Below are 26,534 nucleotides of genomic sequence, written 5' to 3' on the forward strand. Positions count from 1 at the left end.
CAAGGTCCAAGGAGCAATGGGTTGGGTCCCACGCACAGCTGTCGTTAGTTCAGGTGGAGAGGCGCGCGAAAACAGCGAGGGAGCTGTTTTTCTGACGCAGAAAAGATAATAGCTCAGTGGCAGCAGACCCCATTGGTTCATTTCTCCACCTCCCTAAACCCTAAAATTTTTTCACAAATTTTTAGATAGGGTCCCACACATATCACATCAATCGTTAACTCCTCATTTGATGTTGGTGACAGTGACAGTGACACCCATCTCACTATGCTCCCATGTGGGAGTCGGACCCCATTATAACCCTAGTTTTTCAGACAGAGATGGGACTGTGTTGGGGTCCTCTCTCTCAACCATCGTCTATTTCTACGACCGGTGGTTTTATTTTATATTTTATATATTTTCATTTTCTTCGCCTCCTCTTCATACTACTGTTAACCCTAACTTCACATCAGTTAGATGGTGGGAGTCTATCAAAATGATGTGATAGCATTGGATTGTCTCTCTGAGGGTCCCTTCTTTTGGTGTAATCACAATAAACCTCGCTAATTATTCATTATCAGTTAATTAATTACCATCTCTATGTGTGTGTTTTTTCCTCAGAAATTAAATGTTTATTCTAAATTTTATCGAAAAAATTATTACTCTCCAACCTCTAAACTTTGAAAAACTCGACTTGATGTTGATCTCTCTACATATCAGTCTATGCGTGAATGATTGCTGCTAGCACACCATAATTTAATTAATCTGTCCATAATTTACAGCCTAATCTCAATTAAGGAAGTGGTTAACTATTTACATTGCATGATGGGCTGATGCTACTGTTTCAAAGTAGGAAAAAGACTCTTTTTAAGTGTTAGGCAACTTGTGTTTTGATTGATAAGATAGTAGAATCTTTAAACATATCAAGATGGTCCCAATTTCTATATGAACACACCTAACTTTACTCTTAGCTTAAACATAATTGGACTGCTGGTCTATTGTCAATTCCAGTCTCTGTTTCATTGCACATTATCTCTACCCATAACAGTTAAGCTTTCTTGTTCTATAACAGGACATAAGTAGGTTTACCACTCAAGCCTCACGAACAGCAGCCTCACGCTCGACTAAAAAGCATTCTGCTGCTTCTTGTTTGGGCTGTGGCTAAGCCCTCTTGTGCTTGGACATATACCAGAGTGGTTTGGACATGGGCCCGTGTTAAGCTTATGTTATGGGGTTATTATTGGAATGGTTCATTTTTTACACTCACCCACTTCTATCTCTTACCTAAAATAGAGCCCTTTCATTCCTACAAGCCCCTTTAATGTGGTTAACACCAAGTCAAAAGCACAGTGCTATCAGACTCAACTCCAGTCTTAAGTTGATTGAGGGATCAGATTAATAATTCACTGATTGAATCAATAATTCACAAGGTCACTTGGTTCTTTTTAATCAATTTTTATCCAATTTAATTCAAGACAACCCGAGATTCCCCAGATCAACACATCGGACCAGACTGGGTCTGATAAATCCGATTAGTATTATACTCAACAATGCAAACCGAAAAGAATATATATAATGTCACAACCAAACACAACACTTTTATTCATTGTATATGAATTTTACATTGAAGATACAATCATACAAATATAAACTCTTTTTTTTTTTGGGTAAATTTTTTAATATACTGTGTGAATAATCATGCTTGAACATTTCAATTTATTTACACAAGTTTTTGACGTCAAGGAAAACGTAATTAACTTTTTAATTTGTTCAGCAGCAATCACTTGAGAACTTACTTCAAGTCTATGGACACCACCAGCGGAGTGTCTCCCTTATCAACAACAAATGTTTTTGTAATCTTCTTGGAACGAGTAACAATTTCCACCTTGTATGTCCCATGAAATCCTCTAAATGTGAATTCTCCTTGCTCATTAATATGCCCATGAGAACCAGTTAGCCACTCTTCTTTAAGAGCAAGGTATCTTCTACCAGCTTCATTGAGTTCACCTTCTGCATTAACCAAGTGAGCATTGTCTCTGCTCATGAACAACTCCCAAAATCCCCAGAGCATAATACCTTCCACCGCAGGATGAGCAAAAGCTTCTCGAAGCATGACCTCCAAATCATCCCCCCTAACATATTCATTAATGGAAGACACGTCAAGCTCTGTAAACCAGATTGGTAAACCAAGAATACCCAATTTATCAAGAGCAGAACAGACAATAGGCCCAACTGGACTATCTATATGTCCTTGAATTCCAATTCCTCCAACAGAAGCACCTTGTTCTTGCAAGTCAAGAATCTGTGAAATATACTTCTCTGGAGATGATCTGGTGTCATCTCCATCCTCAACATGGTAATCATTCACAAAGAGGGTGGCAGATGGATCTAGCTGATTGGCAGTCTTGAACATGTTTGCTCGGATATCTTTACCCAGCCGATCTTGATAGAATGATCCATGCAACATTTCATTGTTCACATCATAATGCCTGAACTTTCCCTTGTACCGAGTAAGTAGGCCCGTTAGACGATTTTGAACAGCTGTCATCAAGTCATTTTTATTCAGTGCTTTAATCCATGGCTGGACGGTGCCTTCCACTTCCCAGAAGATACAATGACCCCTGGTTTCTATGTTGTTTTTAATACACATGTCCAACATCTCATCAGCATCCCTGTAGTTGAAGTTCCCTTGCTGTGCCTCTGTCCAATACCATTTCAATTCATTTCCAAAAACAGCCCAGTTGAAATTTTTCACAAAGAAACTAACAAAATCTTCATTATCTATGTTCGTCCTGCTCATGCATGAACCAAAGGGAAAACTGTTTTGTGTTTGATTGACTTTAATGAATGTACCAAGTAAACTTCCTGAATCCACACCTGAGAATTTCAGGGTGACATTGCGCTTACGGATCTGCATTGCAGAAAAGTAAGAAATTTTCAAATCAAAGATGAGGTGGTAAATAAAGGAATTTGATGAGTCAAGTAAAAGCAAGAGCCCAGTTTAAATGTCATATTCAAATTATGCATGCTTAGTTTCGAAATGCTTTAATATTTCGTCGTGGGGCAGTATTAACGATGCAGAACAAGCTGATACTAAACAGAGATAGAACAAGCTGTAATACCAAATTGATATAGAACCAGTAGAGCTATGGGGAACTAGGGCTGGGAAACAAATTCTAAATGATAGAGAAACACATTCTCAATTTGTAGAAAAACACATTCACAATTTATCACCGTAACACAATTGTCAATCATATAAAAAATCTACCAAATATGTAGAGAACCTATGCCTATATATAGAGTATTTGGAATCCTGCTAACATTAGGATTAGGAACCCTTAATCCAGCACTAATTAAGAATCGCAAATCACACAAAATCCTAAATAGAATAAAACATTATTTCCTATTTTTCTTCCAAAAAAAAGTAGTCCTAAAATTACTGGTATTTCCTACATCAACTAAATTTGCCTGCAACAATTTTATGTTGACTAATGTCAAATACTGCAGTGTATGACACAAATGATTATGTTATGGTCCAAAGAAAAATATTTCCTGCATAGGAAGTAGTCCTCTGAATATTTCTTATTAGGCTGCTTTTAACATTTTTGAAAGAACGTCTACCCAGTTTGAATTGTGCAGTAGGCCAGGAATACGTTTTGGTGTTAATTTGTTTGACATGTTTTCCAGGTAAATAATTAATCAAACACCATGGTAATTATCGCACCCTACCTTGTCAGTCTGCCTCCTCAAATGTTTGAATCGTGCCTCTCTGTCAACAGGGAAAATTTGAAGTCCAGCAACCATTAAGTCAACACCTGGGGCTGGACCCTGGACATAAACCATGACCTTAGATGGTTGCTTCTCAATTCTGAAGGAACCACCAATTTCATGCCATCTGTCATCGGTAATTTCAACTTGCCCCCCATTGACCCATTGGCTGTCCACTCCAAGTGCAACATTCACGTTTTGAGGACTAGTTGCTCCAGAACCGATCTTAACCCAAGCTGATACCTGGTATGTCAAAAACAGTTTGATATTATCTGTGATCATCTGAGCAGGGCCCATCCAAGTCTGAGTGCGTTTAGTGACCAGGATGTAACGACCACTTAATGGTTCATGAGGTCCAAGGGAGTCCCTTGCCATCGGAGGAAGTATATGCGGTGAACCATTTGCAACACTGAGATTGCAATTACCAAGAGGAAACCACCCATTTGTCCCATCACTCAAATTGCTATTCTGAATTATATTAACTCCATAAGCAGGATTCTGCAAAATAAATACCACATTCTAGAGCTTCAGACCCCTGTGATCCAACTGACTAATGCAGACATCAAAATTCCAGTGAGCTTGAAATATTTATGTAAAACCATGTAAAAAATCTTGAAGTTAAAACTAATTACTCGATCAATTTCTAATGCTTTAACCCTTGTGACTCTTCTTCAATAATACATTCAAAAAACAAATTGGTGATTAAACCGAAGAAAAGTTTAATATTTAAATTTCTCAATTCAACCAACCTCAATTGCTGGAGGAGGTGAAGGAGGTTTTTTCTCAGCATGCTTTACAACCAAACTGTTGACAAGAATATCAGTGCCTGCAGGCGGACCTTCTATGTAAATCACTACTCTTTTAGGGTTCCCATTCAGAAGGAACTTTCCCTGCAACTGCACCCAGTCCTTATCCGTTGCCTGTAGACTGCAGACCAAAAAAAGCTATATCTAAAGCAATTCAAGAAAATGTGAAGGAGCTGATTATATCAATGATCAACTATATTACAAATTCTAGATAATTTGATTTGATTGATGAAAATGATATAATTGAATAAAACCTAATACCACACATGCATAAATGATATAATTACCTTATCAAATTTAATATATAAAGCCATATGATAAGAATGGAGGATAAACTAAGAAAATACTGGAACATAGTTATATACGGAGACTAAATAGAGGGGGAAAATGCTAACTTGGCAATTCCTATATATTGTTCTCGGAGGTCTGGTGTTTGGACCCATAAAGTAGTTCGCACATCAGCACTGGTAACATTGTTACCAAATATCCGAACCACAGCAATGGCCTCATAAGCTAGCTTTCTCTGCACTCTTCCAGTTATCTCCTGCTGGATTCCATTCCAGCTCTGGGTGCGTTCAGTTGCAGATGCAAAAACTTTTCCAGACTGGGGGACAATTTTCCCATCTGCCATAGAATCATGCAAGACAATCTTGCAGCCTCTTCCAGACCAGTTATTCAGGCCATCCTCAAATTTGGGATTTAAAATGATGTTTGCATCTCCATCTCCAGCTTTGTCACATTGATTGCATGTATTCTTTCCATATCAAAATGAGGGAAAAAAATATTTCAAAATTATCATTACAAATTAGTGGAAACACTTCTAATTTGTTAACGAAATAAAATTTAATAGAACTTCTAAACCTTGTTAATCATCAAAAAAAAAAAAAAAAAAAAATTCTGTGTTCAGGAAAAAGAACAAATCTCTTTGTCTAAAGTTTGACTAAGAAGCAAAATAGGTTTAAGATGAAAAATTACACTGAAGTTGCTTGGACTGGAGCATGTAACAACAACTGATTCTATAAGTAAGTCCACTCCAGGAGAAGGCCCTTCCAAGTAAAAAACAACTTGTTCGGGCATGGTCGACAGGGTGAATGTGCCTTCCAACTTTTCCCACCCCTCCTTTGACACAGAAGTTCTGCAGATGTAACTCTGTTAACACAATTTGTATGTTTCATTTAAAGAAGAAACACAAAAAAATGAAGCAACAAATCCATTACTTTCCAATGAACAAATAGTCAATTGGTGAATCTCGGTATTTCAGTTTCAAAGTCGCAAGTACATCAGCTGGTCCCTGCATAGGTCCTGATACCCCAATACATGCAGAAACTGAATATGTGGAACCTGGAGAAACCCTGCTTGTGATATCTTGCTCCAAACCCTGCCAGCATTCTTTTCGATTTGAGACAACTGCATAATTACCAACTGGCTTTGTCACAAATCCTGGGTGACCTGACTCTGCCGAAACCACAAAGCCATTGCAGCAATTTGGATGCCAAGAATGCAGTCCTCCAGAGAAGTCATGGTTCATTATGATATTGGTGGCACTGATGCTACTTGCACCAGTCATGCCTTCATTTACAATCTGTCAAACAAAGCAGAAGTCAGTAAAACTTGGACCAGGAAATATCTAATACAGGAAAATTACTTAAATCATTAAATACAAGTGTAGAACAGCAATCTTTCACCTCCACACTCATATAAAACTAACACACTACAAAAGCTCAGATGATAAGATCAAATTTTTGCATCAAGTGATAAGCAAAATAATTGATAGCAGCAGGGTTCAAAAAGATTCACAACATGAAGAAGACGGTGAAAATTTGGCAGTTGAGTAAGTTGATAATTGACAATCAGAGAAACCAATCCCACTCAAATTCATGTATACATTAATATTTGGCTTCCCACAGCCATATTTGTGTTCCTTCTTGTCATTGGAATTTCAACTTCAAATCCCAGTCCCGAAGGTATACAAACTTGGTCATGATTCCCAGTATTAATTCGAATCTGAATAAATTTATTTGCTCTGTAAAAGAAAAGAAAAGGAAAAACACTCACTCTGTTCATTAGTATTTTATTTGCAATTAATCCCTAGTCCTGGACAAAAAATTGTCTATATAGAAAGTTTAAATCATACAACGTCAAAACACTGGGTGGCAACATTCATTAAAATGCAAAATGGTATATTCTATAAACAGCAAAACGCATTCCATCAAACTACAAGAAAAGAATATAAGCATCAAAACTTTAACAAGAAAACCCAATGCATTAAAATTACAACAAAAAGAAAAGAAAAGGAAAGAACGCCAAACACAGATCAAACTTGTACCTCTGACTTCTTGTTGCCGTTATTCAACTGTGGATTCTCCATGGTTGCAGTGGGTATCTACCCAAAACAAAGATCAAGCAAAACAACTATTACGAGAGAAATACAAAGGTGGGGATGTTTTGACCTTAAATAGTATAATAAAAAATGGTTTCTTATATTCTTAATGCGGAGAGAACAAAAATGAGTACCTCGGGATGTTTTTGCCTGCGACTTGTCTTGGATGCTCGATTGCTGAAGCACCATGCAGAGAACCTCCTCATTTTATACGCATCGTTTTCGAGATTTTCAAGTGTAGTCTACGAAAAGCGCGGCGCCAACTCCACCAAACAGTCAATCAAATTCCTTAGGGAAAAACCCACGGAGCTTTTTGTCCCTCTCCCAGGTTGTCTTTTGTCGGGGTTTATCAAACCTAAAAATTAACAAACGAGATCAATATTTCTGTCCCCCAACTTCTTTTTGGTTAAAATAAATTTAAAATCCACCAATTGATTTTTTTTTTCTACCTATCTTTCTCTGCAAGGCTAAGGCTCTTCAGAATTGAGACTTCTCTTGTACTACAATTGCTTTGTCTTGCAGACTGGGGTAAACCTATTATCCTTGAATGCTTGAATTGGAATAGAAGGTTTAGAGGTTTGGAATTGGATATGCTCCATTATTGATTTGAACATCATTTCTTTTTCTTATTTTCTTGGATGAAGTCTTTGATTACAAGGCAAATGTCTTTTTGGTTTTTATGTAACGTTAGGTGACGATGGGCTTTCGATATTTGACTTGCCTGATTGAAATACCATCCTTCAAATTTACAGGCTTAACAGTTTCATGTATATATTGGGTAACTGTTCTACAAGAAGTTGATCAGCTGCAGAATTGGAATAAGAATTACACATCATCATCCATTTCTGAGCACATGCTGGTAATTACTAAGCATAGACTGCGAGTTCGCACCAAAGAGATGGTGGCCCGTACTCTTTGTTCAAGCAAATTCTACCATTTTTTTCACTTCACATAATAAGTTTGTCACAGTTTTAGTAGATTCTTCAGGATTAGGCAAGCCAAAGAATCCCAGCCTAATTCCAAATTACGGATCTCTTTTCCAAGGAAAAGTTGATTTTGGGCAAAAGATACAAGAAACACCCTTGGTACTGTCTAGGAATTCTGCCCATTTGATAAGATCATCTCAGCTATTGTATGGCTGGATGTAATAATGGAGAACCATCAATCTTAAAGAAAATGCTATGAGAAACTGCAACCAAGAAAGGCATGACCTCCATTCTCTTTCTATAATTGCACAACGAAAATAGCAGCCAATTGGTGATTCATAATGTTAATGAGCACTAGCAGTATGTGAACTCTGCTAGTAACAAATGCCTAAATGTCTATAATGCGATGGAAACGAGTGGCAACTCACCCTGGTCAACAATAAATGTCTTGATAACTATCTTTGAAGAGGAAATCATTTCGAAGTTGCAAGTCCCATGAAAATTTGAACTCTCCTTGCTGGTTAATACATCCACTAGCATGAGACTGCCACTCTTTCTTAAAAGCAAGGAATCTATTACCAGCCACATTGATTTTATCATCTGCGTTCAATAGTTGAGCATATTTCCTGGACATATACAACTCCAAAACACCCAGAGAATTACACCTTCAACTGCAGGACGTTCATAAGCCTCATGAAGCATTACTTCGACGTCATCAGCTCTAACATACTCATAAGCAGAAGACACATCAAGTTCTGTAAACCAGATTGGAAGACCAAGAGTTCCTAATTTGTTCAGAGCAGAACAAACAATGGGTCCTACTGGAACACCAATATACCCTTGAATGCCAATTCCTCCCATTGGAGCACCTTGCTCCTTGAGGTCAAGAAATTGCTGTATGCATTTCTCTGGTGTTGAACTAATGTCAATTTCATCCTCAATGTGATAATCATGAACAAAAAAAAAATCATCTAACTATAGAATTTATTCCATAATTTATCCAACCAAATAAGATCTTCTAAAATTACAACTGACTAAATTCTATGATTGCAGAATAAAATGTAAAGAATAGCTAAAGAAGCAGGTAGGTAAGACTGCAAGAAGCCAAGAACTAAGATTCGTTTTGCATTGAAGGTTGCTGTTAGATAGGGAAACACTATAATTGGTAACTGTAATGCTGGAATGAAATTAATGTAGAAGAGTGCATAATAGCATGTCCCATTAATGACTATAAACAGCTCATATAAATCCTTTCCAGAATAGGAGAGAAACATTCACTCAAATTAAAGAAGGCAACTTATTCAATGTCCAAAAGGATCGAGATTTCAGTTTTGTTTTATGGGGAATCAATCAAAAGCAAATACCTAAAAAGTTGTTTTTGCCATTACTTTATCTGTTTTCTCCCTTAAATACTTAAACCTTTCTTTCCAGTATACAGGAAAGGTAAGAACTCCTGCAACCATTAAATCAACACCTGAGGCAGGACCTTGAACATAATCCATAATATTGGATGACTGCTTCTCAATTCTAAAGGACCCACCAATTTCATGCCACTTGTCATCATTAGACTCAACTTCACCCCCAATTACCCACCGCCCATCCACGCTAAGTGCAACATTTAAAATCTGAGCTTCAGTTGCTCCAGCACCAATTCAAACCCAAGCAGATACTTGGTATGTCAAATAGAGTTGCAGTTTATCAGTTATCATCTGAGCAGGACCCGTCCAAGAATCTGAATGATTGGTTACCAGGATGCAGCGGCTATTTAGAGACATATCAGGTACCAAGAGGAAACCAGCCAGTAGTGCCATCATCAAGATTGCTGTTCTCAACCATATTCACTCCAAAAGGTGAATTCTAGAAAGCAAAAGAAGAACACACTTAGATCCTAAAAGCTTAGAATCCAACACCTAGCAATTCATGTAGCATATTTAAGAATCAAGTGTTGAGCATGTGTGCATGTATATGCGAGGGCAAAATCTGACTAAACTTGGAAAATGGTCGGGATGAAGCACGGATCTTCTCCACATGCTTTGCAAATAAACTATTTGTCAGAATGTCAGTGCCTAGAGGTGGACCTTCTAAACATATTACAGCTAAAGATGGGGAACCATTAAGGAGGAACTCCCCTGAAATTGTACCCAATCTTTGAATGTTTCCCGTGAGCTACTATGCAAACATCTAGTAAAAACATTAAAACAGAAAGAAACAGATCTTGATATGATAAGCAGTACCAATAAAAATGCTCACAAATCATTCAAAACGACACATAAATTTCTGTCAATACTACCATTTGAAAATAAGAAAACATGAAAGAGACTAACTTGGCAATGGCAATGTACTCTTCACAAAGATCTTGTTCTTGAAACCACAAAGTGACCTGCACAACAGCACTGGTGAGATTGCCACTATATATTTGAACTAGTGCAATGACCTGATAAGCAACATGTTGCTGCACTCTTCCAGTGATCTCTTGTTAAATTCCATTTAACTTTTCTGTGTGTCATGATTGTGGAATGATTCTTCCATCTCACAAAGATTCATGTAGTTCACTTTTACAGCCTTTACCAGACCAATTATTAAGGCCATCCTCAAATCTAAGGTTCAATATGATGCTATCCTCTCCAGCAGCAACATGGCCTTTGCTTGCAGCCTTATGAAAGAGGGGAATGTATATATCAGTGATTAACGTACAAAATACTTCTCAAAATATACTTAAACAGAACATGGAAAAGATTATAACATAAATGTTAAATGTTAAAAGTAAGTAAACCCATATTAGTGCCCCCAAAAGAGACATATTCAAGTTAAATATTAGGATATTGAATTTGGTTCAATCTTGAGCCAAACATGAGCTTCAGATCTAGCTAAATTGAATGTTAAAGTTGTTTATGAAATACTATTAGGAGTTCAAATACCGTTAAACGTTAAAATCAAGGATTTCCAAGAGTTAAAATGTATTAAGCGCTGCTCAAGTATCATGCTTATTGCATTGCCACGGAACATGCTTGACATAGTAAAAAAAAAACAAAAAAGCAAGCTGAAACTAAATTGCTTACGTGCCATAATCCAATCTCTACTGGCAAACAAAAAAAAAAAAAGAAGGGAATAAAATAATTCCAATGAAACATCGATGCTAAAGGTATGATCTTTGAAATCAATTAAGTGATGTGAATTGTACCTGGTAAAGATGATTTGGAACCAGAACTGATTCTGCAAAAGGACCCCAAAGCAAAAGCAGAAAAGAAAGGATGGCAACGCGAGAGGAAAGCAATTGGTCCATAGGACAAAAGAAAACGAACCCGTGATTCCATTTCGCAGAGTACAAAAGGAGGGAGAATTGAAACAAAAAATTGTGATAAGGGAGGGATTTTTTCATCGTTTTAGTGGGAGATAGAGGAAAATGGGGAGAGAGAATCATGAATAAAATTTGCAGATAATGGGTCAAGAGAAGAACATCCTTTATGGAGGGAGAGAATTAAAAACAGGGTTTGTGGATGGCAAAATTTATACGGGGAACATGTTCAGCGTCAGGGCCCCAAGTCAGCCTCCTCCCTTTACAGCTCTGCTCCTCCATTTCTCTAATGTCAGCTCTGCTCTACTCATAGTGGAGCGGTGGCTATCAAGTAGCAATTATCAAATAATTTTATGGTGTAATAGTGATTCATGACAGCAAGTTTTGCAAATGATACGGTAAGACGTCGCTAAAATCGGTTGAAAAAAAAAAAAACATGGCGGTTACATGTTTAGAAGACCCATTTTTTAAAATATATATATATATATATATATATATATATATATATATATATTTAAATTTTCTATTCTACCTAAGCATATATATATATATATTAATTTCTGAATCTCCAGAAGCGTCAAATCTCTTATTGCCTCTAGGAGATCTTTTTTTCAAAGAATATATCTAAGCTTCTTGAATGGATCAATGTTCTTTCCAGATTTCCTCTGCAGAATAATATATTACCTTAGAAATTCCTCCTCCATTGATTCCCAAATGGACACAAGATGGATATTCTCATTTACACTTTGAGGCAGTAAGACTCATTCTCAGTCTACATAGGAGACGTGGCTTACCAGTAACTGCTAGAGTGTCACTCCTTGACACAAGATTCCTTCAATATGAGCATGCGGTCATAAGAACATGTCGTACCACTCTCTATGCTGGAAGCGTGGTATTAACATTCTTTTCAAACTACAATCTCTCTCTAAGAGATCCTTATCTCTACACCGCATTGAAAGTACAAGTCCAGCTCACAGGAGCAGAACAAGTGACATTATCTATGATGGCCACCTTGCATCATCAAATCATTTACAGACTACAGGATCATGCGGTAGATCTGTCGCAACCTTCTGTTTCAAATGATGCTTTGCTCGTCCTAGCAGACACTGAGACAACTCCTACCATAGTTCAGATACCTAGGCAACTGCCTAGAAATGAGCTTGAACAGCTCATTCCAAAGACCTGGCTGACTAACTATGAAAAGCTCCATGCAACCTCTCAGCCGATTCAGATTACAGAATCTTCTTTTAGAAGAAACACTGACGGAACGGTACAAACTACCTTTCAACCTCCTCGGCACTCCACAGGATTCCTACCTGTGTTTCAAACCATGATGGTCTAGCCATTAGAAAAAGGGCAAAAAGGCTTCCCTATCAGGGTAGTCACACCAGATAACCACTATGTTTATCCAATGAAGATAGATGATCATTGTCCCTGGGATCTCCCAGGATCTAGTATGTGTGACCCAGACTGTGATTACTGTGACAACTATTGGAAAAATGAATATGACCATCCTCTGCCAGACAAAAATTGGAAGAAACTTACCAAGAAGTCTAAAGCTTCCTACAAGCCTCCCCAAACTCTTAGGGAGGATTATCCTGACAACTGCCCATGGATAGGCATCCATTAGGAAACTAAGCAAAAGAAGCCTCTTCCAATTTATGAGCTCGCTCTGGAAATCATAAAAAAAAAAGGAAGACAGTAGCCTTCTCCTCCACTTCCTGCACTACCTTTGGTGCAACCTTGCATGATGTTTTCCCATGTTTCGTATCAAGCGGATTTTCCCCCGCTAATTCAACAGAGAGATCAGCATATCAAAATCTCCACACGACCTTTTATCCACTCAAACAAGGTCGATGCTAAAGGCCAAGTAACGCCAATCACTCAAGCCGAAGAGGTTCTAAACTGGCAGATAAAGAATATAACAGTTCAAAATAAGACTTTACAAAGGATTGACTCTAAGATTGATCAAGTTCTTATAAGGACTCAACACATTGATCAGAAAGTTGATTCCTTTATTGCATTTGCTCAGAATATGCACAAGGATTTGCTAGCAAAAATTATACAGCTTAACAAGGATCTCAAATCCTTAATACAACAAAGACGGTTTGGTATGGAGTTTACACAAAAGGAAGCTGAGATCAGGAGACTAAAGAAACAACTGGCTCAGGTTGAAGCGGACCTCCACAGACCAACAGAAACACTTGCTTCTTACAGCCCATTCTTTGCCATCACATCACAAAATCCTTTCATTCCAGCTCCTGAACCTACCTATTCTCCTTTTGGCCCTTTCACCAGTCCCTACGATCCTACCCCTATGACTTTTCACTCATCTCCTTTATTCTAGAGACCAATTCCTCCTCCAGCACCTACAAGATATGAGCCTAAAAGTCTATCTTCTTCAAAAGAATCTCAGACCACCAAAAGAAAGATTGACAAAGGGAAAGATAAGATGCACCCTGAACCACCATTTCAACACATGATATCAGTTCCCTCTGAGACAGAAGATAGCTCTTCGCAAAATGAAGATGATTCAACCAATGATGATAGTGAAACTAAATAGATGGATGTTACGACACTTCTCATGGCTGATCCTCTGCCAACTTCATCACAGACGGGTCCTTCCCCGACCACAGACTCTACCAGTGGTACTACAGGCCCAAGTGGGCCTCCTCAAGCCCATGAGCCACATGTAGAAATACCTGAAGATGATCCAATATTGGATTTCAGCCTTCCAGGAGCCCAACAACAGTCAAAGCCTAGCTCAGGCCCATGGTTCACATTAGATGATGTTCCCCCATCTAAGTGGAGAGATAGACTTGCAGAATTTAAAGCCTGGCTTGATGTCCAAATGCTAAGAGAAGGTGCTGACTCTCATGCTATTCTTAGAGATTTTATATCCAGGACCATTGGAACGCTTCAAGATTGGTTTGCAAGAGTTTATATCCAGGACCATTGGAACGCTTCAAGATTGGTTTGCCTCTCTTAGAGAATACCATAAAGCCCAGTTCTGTCACCTGAATCCCTTACAAGCAATTAATGTCATCTTTGCTGAATTCCTCGGAGATGCTTCTCTATATAGCAAGCAACTACGTCAAGAGTTTTTTGACATGCGTTGCTGTTCTTTAAAAAGGATAGACATAGAACGACATTATCAGCGTATGATCCAGTGCTACTATTTGCTAAATGGCTACAATGATATCAATCTGTGGCACACTTATATTGCCTCTCTCCTAGAAGCCTTACAACCAGAGCTCCATCGGAGCATTATTGCCACCCGCAGAGTCATGAATGCAATAACCATTGGAGAAATACACCAAATGACATTAGCTTGCTTGGACAAGATGTGTGAACAACAAAAGCTGTTTAAAGATATTGTTGACAATAGCAAAGCTTTGAAGAATGTCTGCCAAAGATCCCACCTTGCTATCAAATGCAAGGAGAAGAATTGTGAATGCAAGCCAAAGAAGAAAGGCCATTATAAGAAGTATCCTGGTTCTTCAGAATCCAAACCTCCCTTCAAACATTGAAAGGGAAGGAAGCCAGTCAGATACTTCAGAAAAAGATGAATGGGTACAAAGAAGTACAAAGAAGTCTGATCGTTGCTATATCTGAGGAAATCGGGGACACTATGCAAAAAACTGTCCCAAGAATCCCAACAAGGCTGTTAAGCTTCTACAGCATATCCAACAGGCTTCTCATATCTCTCTGGAGCATGATGATATTGAATCATTGTTCTTAGAACAAGATGAGCCCAATGAAGAAACCATCTTTGCCCTTGGAGAAGATACTGATTTTGACCAAGCCCAATCTTTGTCATCAGAAAGTTCAGAGTCTGACTCTGAAGCCCATTATCCATTCTACCTAGCCCAAAATATCCAAGCTTCACAACCTACCTACAGCCCAGACATCATTCCTATCCCTCTGATCTCATTACATGTCCTACTCAGCAAATATGAGTGGCCCATAAGTGTTATTGAATTTCTTGACACTGAAGCCCATAAGAGTATGATGAACCCAACCATACTCCCTCCAGAGTATTGGGTCCCGCACACATAGTATTTCAAAGCAGCTAATGGGAATGTCTTCAAAACCAGCCTAATCACCAAACAGCCCATTGGTATCCAATTCTTTCCCACTTGCATCCTTTGGACTAGAATCATTGGGTTTGATCTTCCCGACAAAGACTTGCTAATTGGATTTGACTTATACCAACAAGCGAAACATTTTAAGATCTTACCAAAAGGATTGAAATACAAAAGAAATTTCCAACCCTTCACCTCTGTCCCTAAATTATACTCTTTGACAGATGCCTCAATAGAGTTTCAGGAACACAAAGAACTTCTCCTAAAATCTTGTGCAGATTCTCATACACAGTTCCACCACCACCATCCCTTGTGGAAAAACTAAGAGTTCTTTGTCCATCTTCCATTTAAGCTCAATGAAGATGTGAACCTAACTAAGGCATCGCACCCGGGGATGAATCCAGCGGACCTAGCCTTAGCTCAAGAGGAATGTAAACAGTTACTGCACCAATGCCTCATAGAACCCACATCCTCTCAATGGGCTTGCCAAGCCTTTTATGTGGAAAAAAGATCTGAGAAGCTAAGAGGCAAAAAGAGGCTCGTGATTGATTATAAGCCTCTTAACCATTTCTTATAAGATGACAAGTTTCCTTTACCCAAGCCTGAAGCCCTATTTACCCAACTCCATGAAGCCCATATCTTTTCAAAGTTTGATCTCAAAGTTGGTTTTTGGCAATTGGGTATCGAACCCTCTGACAGGCCCAAAACTGCTTTCTGCATACCTACGGCTCAATATCAATGGACTGTCCTTCCATTTGGCCTAAAAACAACCCATTCTGTCTTCCAAAAGGCCATGATAAAAATATTTGAGCCCATACTCCACAGTGCCCTCATCAACATCGATGGCATCCTTCTATTTTCAAAAAATGTTACATCCCACAAAGCATTGTTAACCACTTTTCAATCCATAGTGGATTCCTATGGTCTCATGCTATCAGAAAAGAAAAGTTCTCTGGCACAAACCGACAATGACTTCCTTGGAATGCGGTTCAAAGATGGGAAATATCAACCAGGACCACACATTGCAGAAGAATTACTGAAATTCCTAGAAAAGGATCTATCAATAAAGCAAATACAGCAATTCCTTGGCGTCATCAATTACATCAGGAAATTTATTCCTCATGTCGCCACTTACACTTGCAAGCTTTCAAAGATGCTTAAAAAAACTGCACCACCTTGGGGAAAGGAACAAACGGAAGCAATCAAAGCTCTTAAAGCAATGGCCTCAAATCCGCCACCTCTGAAGATTCCCGGTACGGGTCATCGCACTCTACAGACTGATGCCAGTGACACCCACTAGGGTGCTATCCTGATTGAAGAAATCCAAGGAAAAAAGTACATCTGTGGACATGCTAGTGGTGAGTTCCCAGAACCACAAAAGCATTACCATTCGGTGTATAAGGAGATCATGGCTGTCAAAAATGGAATTAAAAAGTTCGAATTCCATCTCGTTAGGCACCACTTCACTATAGTTTTGGACAGCTCATCATTCCCAAAGATTCTAGACTTCAAAAATAAGTCTCTCCCAGAACCATAGCTGCTGAGGTTAAAGGATTGGTTCACTAAGTATAAATTTACAGTCCAGAAGGGAAAACATAACTTAATCCCAAACCTCCTATCCAGACCCAAAGGAGTACACCTCATCAAAACACACCTCACTTTTCCTCTCATCTTTATGGCCTCCTCATCCTCACCAAATACTCCTGCCTACCTCGTTCCCACACCAGACAGTTTCCCTCTTGGCTGTTCACCTAACCAGCCTATCCCAAAGATAGCCCAGTTTGCAAATGACCACTTGTTATATTACCTGAGTGCTAGAAACACATTGAGGGGATTGCTCCCCTCCTCATCCTTCTTCATCCCTGATAACCCTTTCCTAACATGTTTCAGCATTCATCCTGGCAGAGATCTTATTCTTGAAGAACTTTGGCTCCTATGGTGCATGGTTACTTTATACTCTACGGATATAGAGTTTCCCCTCGTGGCACTATATCAGTATACTCTCCACAATACAAATAGGACCCTCTTGTTTAGATTCATTGAATGGTTCAAGCCCATCTTTGCATGGTAATATAGCCTCAGACGCATCATAGAAGTCCATGGAATTGAGGAAAGGCCCATCAGAACTCAGCCCACTGTCAAGACACAGTTCATCATGCATAGGCCTTTTACTCGAAGGTCTGATGGAGTTCTCTGGTCCCAAAACTCTGAGTACGAATGGAAAACCTATGATGGTTTTATACATGAAAAGGACACTATGGGACCACTCAGAAAACAGTTGGCAGAGCATCTTTGCGAAATAAATGGCTATCAGCCCTTGGCTCTTCCCCACTTGAACTGTACATCACTTGGACCCATTCGGACCCTTGAAATGAACCTATAGACTGGACCAATCTAGTTTGGCAAGATTCTCAGATCCAATGGACACTGAAGCGTGTGAGACTTTCTACAATGCTGACCCACCTTCTCCTGTTGAGCATAGACAGTGGCCCAAAGACTTTTTAGGAATTGACGACTCAGACTACGACACACTCAAGCTGTCAACAACTCTATGATTAAAGCAAAAGTCTGTCAGCCATATTATGTAATAAGTGTGTCTAATAAGTGTGCTTTCTGCTTTTAAGTGTCGGTAGCTAGTTGCTATCCGGTTACCTGTAAAAGCTTGGGTCTCCAGTCTATATAAGGAGACCTCTAGTTCAGTTGTAATCAGAATTTTCCTTCAATCTGAGTTTTCTCTCAGTTTTATCTATGACTTTCTAAATTATTTTCTTGTTCTCCTGAAAACCTTAGAACGTGTATTATACCTTTATAATCAGATATACATATACTCTACACTTGCCTAGACAAGAGGACCCTTTGTATCAGAAATATCTTTATTGTAATATTGGATGCGACGGTCCCGTTATCATACACTTAACGTTACAAAAGGGCACAGCCTAAGAGTACCTAAGAGAGGGAAGTGGCATAGCATGAGTAAGTTAGGTATATGGTAAGGGCTCTTGGCCTATCTTGGTATCATATATTAAAAGTAAACTTTTTTAAAAATATTACTATTTTATCTTTATTTTTTTAATAATATTAATTACTTAATTTTTATATTTTAAAGAAATATACTATTTAATCTCATTAAACTATTTAATCATTGTGTTAATTTTTTTTATTAGCCATTCTAGTTAAATTTTCATCTACCCTATCTATTTTAGTTAAATTAAAAAGTTAGTCCTTATAATTTGATTTCATTAATTTTTTAATTCTTCTAATTATTTTTTATACTCAATTTACTTATATCTTTTTCCTCTTATTTCTCTTTCCATATCATTTATTCCCTTTTGCAACTACACTTTTTTCACCCTTCATCTTCTTTTTATTTTTTTATCTTTTGATATAAAATAATATAAGTTATATATGCAACATGATTAATTAATTTCTTTAGATTTCGAAATAATTAATGTAATAATTCAAAAAAAGTATTTTTAATAGACAAAATATAAAAATGCCCATAAAATTGAATAAAAATATCTAAATAATTAAAAAATAAATAAAATTTAATCTTCACGTATAGCAAAGTTTTTATTTTTATCTAAAAATATATTTTTAAAAATATTACATTTTCAATATATAGTTGTCAAGTATTTAACTTTATTAAAATAAATAGACTAAATAATAATATTTTTCAAGATATAAAGACCAACTTATTAATTTTACTAAAATAAAAAAGTTAAATAATAATGTAACTAACATTAAAATTTGTTGACTAATAAAATATTAAATAATATATTTTTTAAAATATAAAAATTAAATAATTACTTTTATTGAAATATAAAAATTAAATATTAAATTTTTAATTTTTAAGGTAAAAAAGTTTAATAATTTTTAATTTTTTATATTTTTTTATTTTTGGGAAGAATATAAACCTTTTTAATACGTTTAAAGATATTAAAACAAAAAATATTCTTAACTCGAAATCAACCTAATTTTAGATCTCCTCGTCAAATTATCTTCTATTTAATTTCTCACTTTTTTTTATTCAATTCTTTTCATCTTTTTGGCTAGTCTCTCCGAGCTTTTTAATTTTAAAACTCTTTCATTTTTAATTTTTACAATAAAAAATTTTCTATCAAAATTTAATGCGTCAATAATACTCAATTAAATTATTAAATTTATAAAAAATCACCTCTTTTATTTTTAAAAGTTTATAGGCATTTAAAAATATATTTTAAAAAATCACGAATTTGAAAATTTTCAAAAATTTAAAATCTTAAAAAATCTCTCCATACACTATAAAACACTCTCAAACGGGGGATTATGGCAGGTACATGATTTGATATCTTCTAGAGGCACGTGATTCCTTTGATTTATTCTAAATAATCCGTCAAATGTTACGGAATTATGAACACGTTTCCCGGGCATATGTATATATATATATATATATATATATACACACACGTATGTATATATATATAAACAACTCGCCTCAACCAAAATCTCAAAAGCAAAGTATGACAAAAGAAAAATATCTAGAAAGCAAAGTATTTGTTTTGGACCGACCGAATGTGGCATTTGAATTTTCCTTTTTTTTTTAAAAAAAAAAAAGTGATACAAATTATTTATTTTTTAAATAAATTTAATATGCTTTTAGCAAAATATTTTACTAACTCTAATTAAATATATACCTAGCCATGGTATAATTTCAAGTTTTTTTTTTTTTTGATAACAGTATAATTTCAAGTTAAAATCAAGTTATTGTTAAGACAGAATTAAATTGGACTGTTGGATTCATGTTAAATGAATTCTGTATTTAAAATAATATTTAATATTTATAAAAAAAGAAATCGAATTAAATTGAACGTCATTTTTTTTCATTGATTTTAATTCTGAATTTAATCAGAATTATATATATTATATAATTATATAATGGAGTGTTGATCAGAATTTTTCATAATAATTATTATTATTTTGAGACGGGACGCGTAATTTAACTCGTAATCCGTAAAGATTTCATTGAATCTGTAATTTGAAAATTTAAAATTGGAGAAGCTTGAAACGCACCTGCTTGGTTTTCTAGACCAATCTGCAACTTTCTAACATTTTCTGATCCAATAGACTCGTTTGTATTTGATAATAGTTAAAAAAAAAAAAAAAAACCAGCCTGGCCAGCGGCCGCCGGCGAAGGAAGGAAATTTTCATAAGGAGAATTGCGACCGTCCCTTTCTAGAAGCAAGATTTTCTAACTCTTTTCAAAACTGCTGACTTCGTTTACACACTCCTCCCTCTTCAAGAGCCATCACAGCGGTGAAAAAGAAAAACTCATCTGGCTTTTCTAGGAAAACCATAAGGTGGGGCCAAAGGAAGAAGGCTGCAAAATCGTAGCCGGTAGCTGCAGCTGAGGGGACCCATTTCTCAATTAAAAGCCAATAACTGCTTCAACTGCACATCATGCGCGTCAGATAACGAGAAGGCGCTTTCTAAGTACCCACCTCATGGAGACTCCCACGCTTTGCCCCCGACCAACTATATTAATACCAACCAAAAGGGTCTCTACTCTACCTTTCCATGGATTCTCTCAAGGTGGAAGAAGCTCTCGGTTCTCGAACTAATCAAGAAGCCGCTGCTGCTGCCGCTGCTGCTGCTGCTGCTCCGAATGGAAGATCAGAGACGGCGTCGACTGAGATGAACACGAATGAGAACAGGATTAATATTGAGAAAGAGAGGAAGAAGAATAAGAAGAAGAAGTTGAGGATTAAATCTTCCTATTTGCCGAAAATTGGATGCTTGAGGATTGAACAGGATGAGGAAGGGAATTTTGATGCGGCGGTGGATACTATCGGAGAGCCGGCCAATCCGGCTCATCTGGTTGTAATGGTTAATGGCATCATTGGCAGGTTAGTCCATTCCTGATTTGTTTCTTTTTTTTTTTCTTTCGAATATAAATAAATGGATGATGTTTTGATAATCTCAAAGAATGTGGATTAGTAACTTCAAATTGCGTTGTTTGTTGCTTGAAGACTGAAGAGCATGCACGAAATTAGCTTATTAGTCAATGTTTTGCAGCCACTTTGTTATTAGAGTTTCATTAATGGTCAAATTATGCATTATGTGCAGCGCTGAGAATTGGAAATTCGCCGCCAAGCAGTTCTTGAATAAATATCCCCGAGATGTTATAGTTTACTGTGAGTCTTATTATCTTTGTCATGTCTTTGGCTACTGGATAATTCTTGTATACTGAATTCACTACTCTGATCTCCTTTATTGTGCTGACTCACAGTGTAGAAGCTCCTAGCGCACATAGTTCCTAGTTAGATCTTGCATTTACCTCTTTAAGTTTAATTGATTTTATTTGTTTCAGTTTGGAACATGTCAACAATTAAGAGTCTTTGCAGCAATAAATTTGAAATGAAAGTGATAGACCACCAGATACATGACTCATATAAGCAATGCTAATGCTTCACTTATCATCTTATTCTTGTAGTGTTTTATGACTTCTCTTTTAGTTTATTTAATTCAAATAATAAATACAAGTGTGGCATGTTATAATTGTAAATCTTCAAATGCTGGAGATGCACAGGACTTAAATACTTGTGTATAACAATATCCTTCATGAATAGAGCCTTAATTTTGCCTAATTGAATTCCTCATTAATTACAAGCTAACCTTCTGCATAAAATTTGTGCAAGATATCTATGAGCTTGGAGATTATGATACAGTTACTGTTGGGAAAAAAAAAAAACACTGAAAGAAGAAACATCTTGTTGATTAAATAATGAAAGAAACTTTGTACAACCCTACTAGGATTAGAGTTTGGAGAGTTTTGAGCGATTGTAAATTATTCTTTTCATCATAGTGGAATTTTCTCTCATGTCTTGCCCACATTCATAGACTTTACAGCTAAACCATATAAAATCTTGTGTATTTGATTTCTTCTTTTCTCTACATGTGTGTGTGCCTTAGATTCGTGTTCCTATTGCAACAAGCTAATTGACATCTTGTTGTCAACTTGTTGAGAACCCAAAAACTTAGAGGTTGATTAAATGCTTTATTTGTTTTTGAAGTATTTCTTGCTTACAATTGTATACTAATAACCAATTAGGTACTTATATATTCAGACAGCCTTTGGTGTCATTCTTTGATAATGCAAGCACTTTTTTTACTGCCAAATATGAATTGCATAAAATTAATGTTCATGCAGGCAGCAAAACTAATTCTGGAACATTGACATTTGATGGTGTTGACGTAATGGGAGCAAGATTAGCAGAAGAGGTATATTATGGCTCCATTATTAAACTGCTTCACTTAATCCTTAAATGTAGTTGCCACATTTCTTTTCCACACTTCGTCTGAACCAAAATACTTTCAGTTTGGTAGGACAACATTGTCTGGCGTCACTTTATGTTTGAAAATTGTCCCTTCCATTTGAAGCTGTCTCACCAAGGTAGCAACGTAAAAGTACATTGTTCTTTCTTTCAGGTTATATCAGTGATAAAACGTCACCCCTCTGTTAAGAAGATTTCATTCATAGGTCATTCTTTGGGTGGGCTAGTAGCAAGATATGCTATTGCTAAGCTCTATGGACATGATCTCACGAAGGAACTTTCTCAAGGAAATGGAGACTGTAAAAGTGATGTCAATGGAGATACGGGAATGGAAGACAAAATCAAAAATAGAATTGCTGGATTGGAGCCAGTGAATTTCATAACCCTTGCTACCCCACATCTTGGTTCAAGGTGGCATAAACAAGTAATGCATTTATTTTTTTGCAGACGTTTTTACGGTGAAGAGTTTCTTTTTTGAAGTTTGTAGTTGAAATATTGGTTTCTCTTCATTGTCATTGCACGTTAAACATTGGATTCTATTTCAATTGAATAAGTTTTCAAATTAGATTGTTTGTAATTTCCTTCTGCAATAGTTGATGAATATACTGTTAATTTCTGGGGGATATTCTGGTGATGAAATAAATTTATATTTAACTTGAACTATAGTCATTATACTAGCAAGGAAAAGTAATAGTTTGTGTACAAATCATGTTGGTAATTATGAGCTTCATTTTTTAAGGTCCCCTTGTTTTGTGGCTCTTACACCATGGAAAAAGTGGCCGCTCGTATTTCATGGTTTCTTGGTAGAACTGGAAAACATCTGTTCTTGACTGATGGTGACAATGGAAAACCTCCTCTTCTTCTTCAAATGGTTAGCGACTCTGAAGATCTTAAATTTATGTGAGTTGTGTCAGCTTATAATCTTTGAAACTTTGACACTTGCTGTGTTCACAAATGTTCCAGGGATTTACCTGCGTAACTTTTCTCGTCTCTGCAGGTCTGCTTTGCAGTCCTTCGAGCGTCATGTTGCCTATGCAAATATACGTTTTGACAGTATCCTGTTACTCTATTACAATATTTATTATCAGTAACTTTGAGTTGAGTTGAGTATTATCAGTAACTTTGTCTTTTTTAGATGCCTAGTTGTAAAAAAAAAAGGCCATTATCATTTATGCAAGATTTATGATGCTTAGGCAGTATATAAGAACATATTCAGCCAGTAGATATGGCCTTTTTAAGCACTGAAAAGATTCCTCGTAATTTTTCATACTGTCTATATGGACAACTTGACATCTTGTAGACCTTGTAGGATGGAGCACATCATCTTTACGGCGGCAAAATGAGCTTCCAAAGGTACTTTTCCAGCTTCTTGAGGAAGTTTTGAATTATGTATTAACAATTCTGTTATGATTGTTTAAAAGTTTTTTGCCTTATCAGAGACGACATCTTTCAAGAGATGAGAAATACCCACATATAGTGCACGTGGAACCATCGACAACGTCTGGCCCTCAGCAAGAATTCCCTTTGGATGCCAAAGTTGATGGATGCAAGTCTGTTAATATGGAAGGTATACCACGTAGTTGCCTCTTCAAGCTAATTAATTAAATAGCATCTTAATAAGAAATATAAGGCAGCATTAAGTTTATTTCTCTACATTACTTGGTAGTTACTTCTAGGTCTTGTGAGTTTATCTAGGTATCAGAAGAAAATTCCAGTTATTTTTGTGATGAAAAGGATTAGAGGCGCTGGACAAGTTTTTGTGAGAGATCAGCTAATGGATTATCGAGCAGAATGGCAACTTTCCTGCAAGAATGATTTTATCTTGATCAGTATAGTGTGACATGGCTGTACATCTTACCATTTTGCATGAATTTTGCCACTTGCTGTGTCTCTCTCATGTTATGGCTGACTGTTCTGATTAGTGAATGAATTTGTGAATTTTAACAATGGACAACTCTTCATTGGGCACAAGTGCAGCCAAAAGAACTTTTTAGTTTTTAAATAACAAAGATCTTGCAGAATCCTACTGCAACAATCTTTGATTTGGCTGGTTCCATGTTGCCTTCAGAAGATAGCAGTGCTAATACAGGGCAATGGAACAGAAAGATGAAGAACGTAGATTCTGTTTACAACTTTACCATAAAAAACCTATTCATAATATTAAATGCACTTCTATTCGTAGCTGATCTTTGATGAGAATAATGAGATCAATTTGACAGATCTTTATTAATCTTTCACTCCCATGTTATCTTACTGACAGTAGACTTCCAACTACTTTTTAATAATGATCTAATAATTTTGCAATCCCTGTAGAGGAAATGATCCGAGCTTTGACGAAAGTGAACTGGGAACGGGTTGATGTTAAATTCAACGGATTCAAACAAAGAATGCTCGCACACAATACTATTCTGGTAGAGTTTTCTTTTCCTTAGCAGGCAAAGTTCCGAGAACATAAGTTGAAGGGGATTATTATTCCCAGATTTGCTTAAACTAACGGTATACTATATAAAAAGGCCACCTCTTAGGATTTGGTGCTCTAACATTGATTGTTTATTTTCTTTTTGGTGATCAGGTAAGAAGCTACTGTGTACATTCTGATGGAGCTGACGTGATCCAACACATGGTTGACAACTTTCTCCTATAGAAGGTGCATAATGGTTGTAGTAACACTTAAGTCGGTGCTTTTCTCGGCCGATGGCCCATTCAATTAATTGCATACTGAAGCGAAAGTGCAGTGACCTCATTGTGTGAGGTCAGAAGTTAAATTTCGCTGGGCCTGGTTTATGCTGGTGAACGCCCACGGGTAAAGAAGGAAATTTAAAACAGAGAAGAAGAGGAAGCAGGAGGAATTGTTTTCGAACGGAGGCGTTATAGGAACTCCAGGCACTAGCAAAAATTCTTCTGTTAAATTAATTAATAAGAAAAATTCATTATTCTTTTTATTCTCGTGTGCGTCAAATTTCCATGTGGCGATATATAATGTGGATAAATTACATTATATTACAGTAATTTTATATAATATAATTTATATAAAATGATTTAATAATAAAGCATATGTACATATATAAATGGATTTCATAAAATAATAATGAGCCTCATAATTAGGAATTTTTTTAAAATATAATTATAATTATTTATCATAATTTATGTATTAATTTATTATCGACTTATTATTTTACGTTAATATTGAATACAATAACGAGTTACTTTACATAACAATTAAGGAAAAATCTTTACTCACATTTATAGAAAATTGCTTAATTATTTTTTAATTAATTTTCCTTTTTTTTATAAATAAATTAATTTTATAAATAAATTAATTTTTACTCTTTTTAATAGGAAATTCTTCAAATAATTTTTAGCTGATAATTAATTTCCCCCATTTTAATAGAAATTCTTCAACTAATTCTTAATTAATTTTCTTTCCTTTTTTAATTTATAAATTAATTTCTCCCCGTTTAATAGAATTTCCTCAATTAATTCTTAGCTGATTTTCTTTTATTCTTAACAGATTTTGTTTTCTTTCTTAAACAATAAATTAATTTCCCCCATTTTAAAAGGAATTTCCTGAACTATTTTTAGCTAATTTCATTTTTCTTCTTTATTTAATAAATTAATTTTTACTTGTAAAGAAAGTATTTTCTTTAATTGTTTTACATACAGAATTGATTATATAAAAAATGTCTTATTTAATTTTTTAAATTATTTTTCTTACCTGTATTAATAGAAAAAATTAATTTCATATATTTATAAGAATTATTATATATTATAATTAACCCAAAATTAATTTAAATTTAACTTTTCTTTTTCAAGAGAAAATTAAAAATTAATCATTATTTTATTATCTTTTTACATTTCACATAATAATGGTTAATATCATTTTTTTCTTCTTTATAAATTTAGCACATACCATTTTTAGTTAATATAATTTTGATATAGATAAAGTCATTCATAAAAATAAAATATGGTGTAATTAATTAAAAAATAA

General features: G+C 35.9%; 2 protein-coding genes and 1 pseudogene across 4 annotated transcripts; 1 reads left to right on the plus strand and 2 right to left on the minus strand.

Moving 5' to 3' along the window:
• Positions 1 to 1,549: 1,549 nt before the first annotated feature.
• LOC110669791 (endo-1,4-beta-xylanase 1) lies at positions 1,550 to 11,480 on the minus strand. Of its 2 annotated transcripts, XM_021831563.2 has the most exons (10): positions 11,038 to 11,480; positions 10,181 to 10,509; positions 7,065 to 7,285; positions 6,877 to 6,933; positions 5,768 to 6,132; positions 5,526 to 5,685; positions 4,946 to 5,304; positions 4,494 to 4,671; positions 3,706 to 4,242; positions 1,550 to 2,887 (listed from the first exon to the last, which is right to left on the minus strand). In XM_021831563.2, the coding sequence occupies exons 3-10, from the start codon at positions 7,134 to 7,136 to the stop codon at positions 1,769 to 1,771; spliced, it is 2,847 nt and encodes a 948-aa protein (XP_021687255.2). In that variant the 5' UTR covers positions 7,137 to 7,285; positions 10,181 to 10,509; positions 11,038 to 11,480; the 3' UTR covers positions 1,550 to 1,768. The 2 variants fall into 2 exon arrangements, with proteins under 2 accessions (XP_021687255.2, XP_021687254.2); XM_021831562.2 differs by lacking the exons at positions 10,181 to 10,509; positions 11,038 to 11,480 and adding an exon at positions 7,380 to 8,640.
• On the minus strand, positions 8,959 to 11,170 carry LOC110669790 (endo-1,4-beta-xylanase 1-like; annotated as a pseudogene).
• A 9,032-nt stretch (positions 11,481 to 20,512) lies between the features above and the next one.
• LOC110669856 (lipid droplet phospholipase 1) lies at positions 20,513 to 25,488 on the plus strand. 2 transcript variants are annotated; one of them, XM_021831692.2, is made up of 10 exons: positions 20,519 to 21,118; positions 21,339 to 21,406; positions 22,423 to 22,493; positions 22,701 to 22,970; positions 23,286 to 23,446; positions 23,544 to 23,599; positions 23,847 to 23,899; positions 23,984 to 24,113; positions 24,860 to 24,957; positions 25,119 to 25,488. In XM_021831692.2, the coding sequence occupies exons 1-10, from the start codon at positions 20,790 to 20,792 to the stop codon at positions 25,188 to 25,190; spliced, it is 1,308 nt and encodes a 435-aa protein (XP_021687384.2). In that variant the 5' UTR covers positions 20,519 to 20,789; the 3' UTR covers positions 25,191 to 25,488. The 2 variants fall into 2 exon arrangements, with proteins under 2 accessions (XP_021687385.2, XP_021687384.2); XM_021831693.2 differs by lacking the exons at positions 24,860 to 24,957; positions 25,119 to 25,488 and adding an exon at positions 24,242 to 24,493 and having other exon boundaries at positions 20,513 to 21,118.
• The last annotated feature ends 1,046 nt before the right edge of the window (positions 25,489 to 26,534 follow it).

The sequence above is a fragment of the Hevea brasiliensis genome, chromosome 12 (assembly GCF_030052815.1).
Source record: "Hevea brasiliensis isolate MT/VB/25A 57/8 chromosome 12, ASM3005281v1, whole genome shotgun sequence".
Taxonomy (NCBI): Eukaryota; Viridiplantae; Streptophyta; class Magnoliopsida; order Malpighiales; family Euphorbiaceae; genus Hevea; species Hevea brasiliensis.

Coding starts and splice junctions, on each gene's coding strand:
- LOC110669791 (XM_021831563.2), bottom strand. CDS start 7,136: ATGAGGAGGTTCTCTGCATGGTGCTTCAGCAATCGAGCATCCAAGACA. Junction 5,305..5,525: donor CCAGTCCAAGCAACTTCAGT/GTAATTTTTCAT, acceptor TGATATGGAAAG/AATACATGCAATCAATGTGA. Junction 2,888..3,705: donor TGAGGAGGCAGACTGACAAG/GTAGGGTGCGAT, acceptor TCTGCAATGCAG/ATCCGTAAGCGCAATGTCAC.
- LOC110669856 (XM_021831692.2), top strand. CDS start 20,790: ATGGATTCTCTCAAGGTGGAAGAAGCTCTCGGTTCTCGAACTAATCAA. Junction 21,119..21,338: donor GTTAATGGCATCATTGGCAG/GTTAGTCCATTC, acceptor CATTATGTGCAG/CGCTGAGAATTGGAAATTCG. Junction 23,600..23,846: donor TGCAAATATACGTTTTGACA/GTATCCTGTTAC, acceptor GACATCTTGTAG/ACCTTGTAGGATGGAGCACA.